Here is a 6,564-nt window from a genome sequence, read left to right as displayed (position 1 = left end):
CGCCCCGCCCCGCCGCGCTCGGAGGGTCCCGGCGGCAGCGCCCAGCATGCGCGGTGGGCGCCCGCAGCCCCCCGGCCCCCGGCGCGCCGCTCCGCCCCGGCCGGCGGCACAGTAGGACGCGGAGAGCCAGGCTTGGAGCCGGGCTTGGAGCCGGGCGCGGCGCGGGTGGAGCCGGGGCGAAGGGCGGGGGTGTCCGCGCAGCCGGCGTTGATGTTTAACCTGGAGCGCCCGTTCACGGAGAGGGGCCACTTCTTCTCCTCCATGGAGTACCAGCGACAGCTGGAGGAGGAGGAGGGCTACCCGCCTCCCGGCAGCAACGGGACTTACAACGACAGCGGGGCCGGGCCGGGCTGGGGCACGCCGTACCCTCTGCACGCCACCATCACTCTCATCAGCTTGGCCGGCTTGCTCATGCTTTTCACTGTCTTCGGCAACGTCCTGGTCATTATCGCTGTCTTCACCAGCCGGGCGCTCAAAGCCCCCCAGAACCTCTTCCTGGTTTCCTTAGCCTCGGCTGACATCCTGGTGGCCACACTGGTCATCCCCTTCTCACTGGCAAATGAGGTGATGGGGTACTGGTACTTCGGTAAAGTCTGGTGCGAGATCTACCTGGCCTTGGATGTGCTGTTCTGCACCTCCTCCATCGTTCACCTGTGTGCCATCAGCCTGGACCGTTACTGGTCCATCACACAAGCCATCGAGTACAACCTCAAGCGCACCCCACGCCGCATCAAGTGCATCATCTTCATTGTCTGGGTCATCTCGGCTGTCATCTCCTTCCCACCACTCATCTCCATCGAGAAGAAGAGCGGGCAGCAGGCTGACCAGGGGGTGGCAGAGTGCAAGATCAATGATGAGAAGTGGTACATCATCTCTTCTAGCATTGGCTCCTTCTTTGCCCCCTGCCTCATCATGATCTTGGTCTACGTGCGCATCTACCAGATAGCCAAGAGGCGAACCAGGGTACCACCGAACAAGCGAGCAGAGCGCCCTGAGAAGAAGCAGAATGGCTTGACTGACAAGGAGGACCTGCCAGCCACAGCACAGCTCAACGGGGAGAAGGCGGCAGGAGGCAGTGGTGGGCAGGAGGGAGAGGTCAATGGCATAGACATGGAGGAGACCTCTTCCTCCGAGCACCAGGAGAACAACCAGTGTAAGAAGTCAGAGAGACCGTCGAGAGGAAAGACCAAGACTAAGCTGAGCCAAATTAAGCCTGGGGACAGTTTGCCCAGGAAGACGGAGGAGGAGAGGAACACCAAAGGATCCCGGTGGAGGGGCAGGCAGAACCGGGAGAAGCGCTTCACCTTTGTGCTCGCCGTGGTGATTGGGGTCTTTGTCATCTGCTGGTTCCCCTTCTTCTTCACCTACACGCTGACGGCCGTCTGTGAGAGCTGCTCTGTGCCCGGCACCCTCTTCAAGTTCTTCTTCTGGTTCGGTTACTGCAATAGCTCCTTGAACCCCGTCATCTATACCATTTTCAACCATGACTTCAGGCGGGCCTTCAAAAGGATCCTCTGCAGGATAGAGAGGAAAAGGATTGTTTGAAGGAGCCTTTGCTGTGGGCAGGACTAATCAAGACTTTGTAGGAGAGTAAGCATGTCTCTCTCGGGCTGTGCTTGCATGGGATGGTTTCCTTTAGCTTGTGAGCAGGAAGCCTTTAAAACCCGAGAGGAGCCTATGGAAGTGCTGGGAAGCAGCAGTGAGGAGCAGCAGGCAAGTGGAGGTCCGAGCTGTGGCATTTGGCTTTCCAGGGGAGGATGGCCTTTGACTTGCTTGGTTTATTTTGTTAGGTTTTTTTTTTTTATTTTTGCCGGAATCTCTCAGTGGATATTTTCATGACTGCTCAGTTTGACTCTTTAAAGACAAACAGTGTGCAGCTCTGTGAGATGAACAACAAAAAGGGAGTATGCCACACCAGAGGTGTTGGCTTTATTTTGTTGTATCTTTTTTTCCCTGTTGTATATGTATGAATTTTGACCCCCTTGTAAAATACAGTATTGTATTCTTGAATTTGAATGTCTTAATTTTTGTAAGGCAAGCAGCTTTGAAACTGTGAATGCTTTAATTCTTGACACCTTCAAAGTCTCTCTCTTCCCACCCCCTGAAAAACCCTTTTCTCAAAACCACTGAACAACTAGAGCCATCCCCTACCTGACAGTTTGATAATATTACTAAAATTTTCAATGTGATTTTTTTTGTTTTGGCTATAAAGCTTAGGATCACAGACCTCACCAGACTGGCTATTTTTGTTGTTAGTTTTTTATATCATACCTGTTTTTGTTTGAGTGCTGTGTTGCCTTTGATACAATACAGCTGAGATGGCAACTGCTGCCTCGTTACTCATTAAAGCAGACCCTGATGGAGCGGTGCCTTTGCTGTGCAGGCAGGGATGTCCCAGGCAACCGAGACTATCTCCCCTGCAACGTGAGGCTTGGGACCCAGCCAAGCTCCCCACGAGTTAATCTTGTTTGATATTATACCAGTCTGCAGCACCGAAATGTGTTCGATGCTCACTCGCTTCCTCCACCTCAACTGTAAATAGATAACATTTCAAAGCAAATAACAGGGCTCTGCATATCAAGTTATCTCATCTGTGTTGATTTGTGGTAGTTTAACTCCTGTGGGATTTCCTGCAGAGAAGAGGGGGTTTGTGCACGGTGGGTGTTCCGTCTTTCTCAGAGGGGGAAAAGTTCAGTTTTTAACCTGCCAGTCTCATTTTTCTAGGACATATTAAGGCATCCCTCTTTCAGTCTTATACAGGGCAAAACTCTGAAGTGGGAAACCTAACTGACATTTTTTCCAGTATTTTATAGTGTAATTAAGCTTTTTTTTTTTTAAGTACATGTGTAAATATTGTGAGATTGCAGCAGGAGAGAGAGTTAATACTGCTTTTACACTCTTTCCTGGATGGCTTTCAGCTTTTTCTGCTAAAAAACCCAAACAACAACAAAAAAACCCCAAACCAAAAACAAAACAAAAGTGGACAGAACAAATCTAACATCCTTGTGCCATGAATAAACTTCTGGAGAACACTTATAGGAAGAACTTTTTATTTCTAAAAATAAATGAGTCTGCAAGTCTTTTAATGTTATGAAAACAGCTTTATCAAATACTGACAAGTCATAGAAATTGTTTGGACAAAGCAAAGTTTGTGTAAGTTTCATGTATAAGATGAATTTGCCTTCTGTGGAGTCATATGGAAGAGACTTTAAAAATACTTTTTTACTTTTGAGAAGTGTTCTGTTGATTTTGCTCTCTCTTTTGACTTTGTAATTAACTCCAAGGGTCCTCAGATGCATCTTGGGACCTGGAAAGCAATGTTTACATTCACTTGCATTTTCAGAACTGAATCCTCAAGAGGTGAGGAAAGCAAATAAACTGTGCTTTAATGTAAAAAAAAACCCACCCAACCAAGCCACAAGCAGAAGTTGCTATAATGGATGATTATTTTTATTAAATAAAAGAGCGTTTACAGATCAAGTGTGAAAACCCTCTGAACAATCTGTTAGCTGCTTTATTTTATTTCATTGTATTTTATTTTCTGAACTGCTCACTGTTCCTCCAGCAGCCTTGGTCTTGACATTTTTTAAAGGACAGGGGGAAAAGTGCTTTGTGTTTTCTGAAAGGCATTGTTAGCCCAGGTAGGGAACAATGGCTCCGTTCATTGTGCAGTGGCATAATACAAATGAGTCCTTAATATTTTTTCAGTATTTCCACTCCTCCTTTGTGCCACAGTGAGAGCATTCACGTGTTTCTTAAAGAAAAGAGCTCAGGGTTTGAGGGTGTGATTTGCTTCCTGGAAATGCAGCCTGGCACTACTGCTGGGGACGCCTGCCTGGCACAGTGTTTACAGCTCTTGAGTTGTGAAGGTTTTTAATAATTAGGTTGCAGATGGGATTAGAAATGATCAGGCTGGAAGGAAACATTTCTTGATGTATGCAGGAGTGTCTGAGTGGGGCTTTGTTTCCAGCCCGCAAGAGCCAGCCAGCCAGGCTCTCTTGCCCTTACACCAGGGCTGCCAAGACCCTCCCTGCAGGAGGTGATGAGGGATTGTTCTCCCACCAAACGTGGAACTGCTTCTCTGAGGCTATCTGCCTCCCTGAGGATGCCAAGGTCTGCTCATCATCAGCTTAAGCTTTGCCACAAGTGCCAGGTAACTCCAAAGGTGGGGAACACTTAAAGGTGTCAATCCTGTGAATGCTTTAGTGTGGGCTTTGTTTTGCCCAGCAGCACATGTAACTGTCTGGGAGCTCTGGCACCTGCTCTTCCCACTGTTGGGTTACTTGGAGTCATCCTGTTTCCCTGGTATGCTTCTTATTTGGTGAGGAAATGAGTGACCAGGGCCCCATGCTGGAGCTGCTGGTCTCGCGGCCCCACTCTGTGAGTGCCACTGGAGTTGCATTCGGAGGTGCTCAGCAATCAGGGAGGGGTCCAGGGCTGGCAGGAGGCATCACTGCTGGGAGTAGGGCACCTAATGGTGGCCCAGAGATGAACATCTTGCTCATCTCATGGTGGCCTTTGCAGGCCAGGGGAGCTTGATTCGGGTAGAGTGTCCTCCTTCCTCTCTCTGGACTTGGAGGGTTTTACAAAACAGACCCTGTGGGAGACACTGGGTCAGTGCCTGGGACAGGAGGTGATCCAGCAGCCATTTATTACACTTGCCCCATCCCTCTGGCTGTCTGATGTCTCTGCAGCCAAATCTCTAATATGGACAATAGAGTACTTTGTTGGGTTTGGGGCTGGGAGACTGGGGCTTTACTAGGCTTTCAGTTGGTGAAGCTTTACACAGCCGAAATGTCTAATTGCTCCTGATTTTCCATCAAAAGGAAGAGTAAGGTGCAAACTCCTGAAATAATGCCTCCAGAGCTGTAGTCCTCCCACAACCTCATGCCCTCATGGTTCAACCCAGTCAAATGAAATTCTCACTGGGCTCTTTTGTGTGATGTAGCGGCTCCCTGCATCTGACAGGGCAGAGCTGCCTGCCTGTCCTTGTGACTAATGTCTGAACTTCCCATCTCCTACTACCTTTGCTGTCTTCTGACTAAGGCTTCTATTTCATTTCCCCTGAGCTGCTGGTCATTTTGGTTTCGGCTGTGTCCTGGACCCTCTACACCTGCTGGGGATGGGCACATCCAAGTCTCAGTGGCCCTCAGGCACCGTGGGCTGTGGTGGAAGTGCTGGTGTGAAACCACTGCCACTTTCCCTTTGGTAGGTGAGGTCCAGTCCTGCTGCTGCTGAGCCAGAGATCATGTGGTTGTGGGCTTCTCTGGGATGCTCCCTTTGGCTTTGCCATATCTATGTCCAGCTCTACTCACCCCCATGCCTACCCTGTCTCATTGTGGGGCTGAGCCCTATCACCCTTGCCAGGTCCAGATGCTCAGTTCTTCCCCTTTCCTCTCCTGACTCCCTCCTGTGCAGGAGAAAGTTGCCTTATCACTACCAGCTCATTCCCTTGCAAATGACACATTAAGGGATGTAATGAACTTTGATTGTTTTTTTATAACCTTTTATTTTGGGGCTGAAAGGTTAATGGTGTGAGGGTAGGGAGGGGCACCTGCCTCCCCCACTGGGTGAAGCCATCCAGTCTGGCACAGCAAACAGCAGGCAGAGATGTCACTGCCAGCTTTGCCCTCCAGAGCATTTCTCTACCACTCCCCTGTGTGGGGTGACCCTGCATTCCACCCCTTGTGTGGGGACCCCTGAGGAGAACGCAAAGGTGCCAGACAAAGGACATGCAGGAGGAGTTCTGTGTGATTTGGTATGTGGGGCAAGTGTCCTAAAACGTCCCCAGGGGTGAGCTGCAATAGCAGGAGGGTTGCCCTTGCAGAGACCTGTGGCTGCCTGCCCAGGGCTTGTCCCTGACCCCCTGAGCCTACTGATATATGCATTTGTTTCTGTGGGGTTTTGGTTCCCTGGGGAGCAAGGAGCTGGTCACATAGAGGAGCCTCTCCAAAATGTTCCAGCAAGGGAGGGACTTGGCCTGAATCATTCTGCTTCCACGAAATGAGTTTCCCAGACCTGGAGGAGCCTCTGCGGGTTTCAGTCTGTGTCCATCAGCCTTCCCATGCCATAAGTCCCACCCTGCATCCACTTCTCTAGGGTTTGCTTCCCTCTGGGTTGGGTGGCTGGCCCCACTGCCCATGTGGCTTTTATCAGTGGAAGCTCTTTGTCTTATTTCTTAACATTTCCTGTTCTTTCACCACTGTGAAAGTTCAAAGTCTGTCGAGATTGCTCCTTTATTACAACCAGTGCCCTGCAGACAGCTCCACTTGGAGCTCCACTTGGACCTCTCACCACCTCTATCATGAACCACTCTTTGCAGCTGGTTTGTTGGAACACCTCTGTGACTTGTGAAATACTTGTACCTGTGTCTGCTGTGCCTTATCCCAAGCTGTAGAAATGAAGAGAGAGCAAGGTTAGTGTCAGCCCACCCCCTGCATTAGCCGCTAGTACTCACTCAACTCACAAATGCTCCAGGACCAGATTCCAACTGCTCTGTGAACAGAAAAGATTTTAGTCTGAGCCCTGGGAAGTCCAGGTGAAATTCCAGTTAGGGGTCACACT

General features: G+C 49.9%; 1 protein-coding gene across 1 annotated transcript; it reads left to right on the top strand.

The window, feature by feature from the left end:
• On the top strand, positions 1-3,480 carry ADRA2A (adrenoceptor alpha 2A). Its single transcript, XM_032694824.1, has one exon. It carries the CDS (start codon positions 211-213, stop codon positions 1,543-1,545), a length of 1,335 nt encoding a protein of 444 aa, XP_032550715.1. The 5' UTR covers positions 1-210; the 3' UTR covers positions 1,546-3,480.
• Positions 3,481-6,564: the final 3,084 nt, after the last annotated feature.

Source organism: Chiroxiphia lanceolata, chromosome 8 (genome assembly GCF_009829145.1).
Source record: "Chiroxiphia lanceolata isolate bChiLan1 chromosome 8, bChiLan1.pri, whole genome shotgun sequence".
Classification (NCBI taxonomy): Eukaryota; Metazoa; Chordata; class Aves; order Passeriformes; family Pipridae; genus Chiroxiphia; species Chiroxiphia lanceolata.
The sequence above is the reverse complement of the archived record's forward strand: the minus strand, read 5'-3'. Positions and strand labels throughout refer to the sequence as shown.

What these genes read in the sequence shown, in the direction of transcription:
- ADRA2A (XM_032694824.1), top strand. Translation starts at nt 211, where the DNA reads ATGTTTAACCTGGAGCGCCCGTTCACGGAGAGGGGCCACTTCTTCTCC.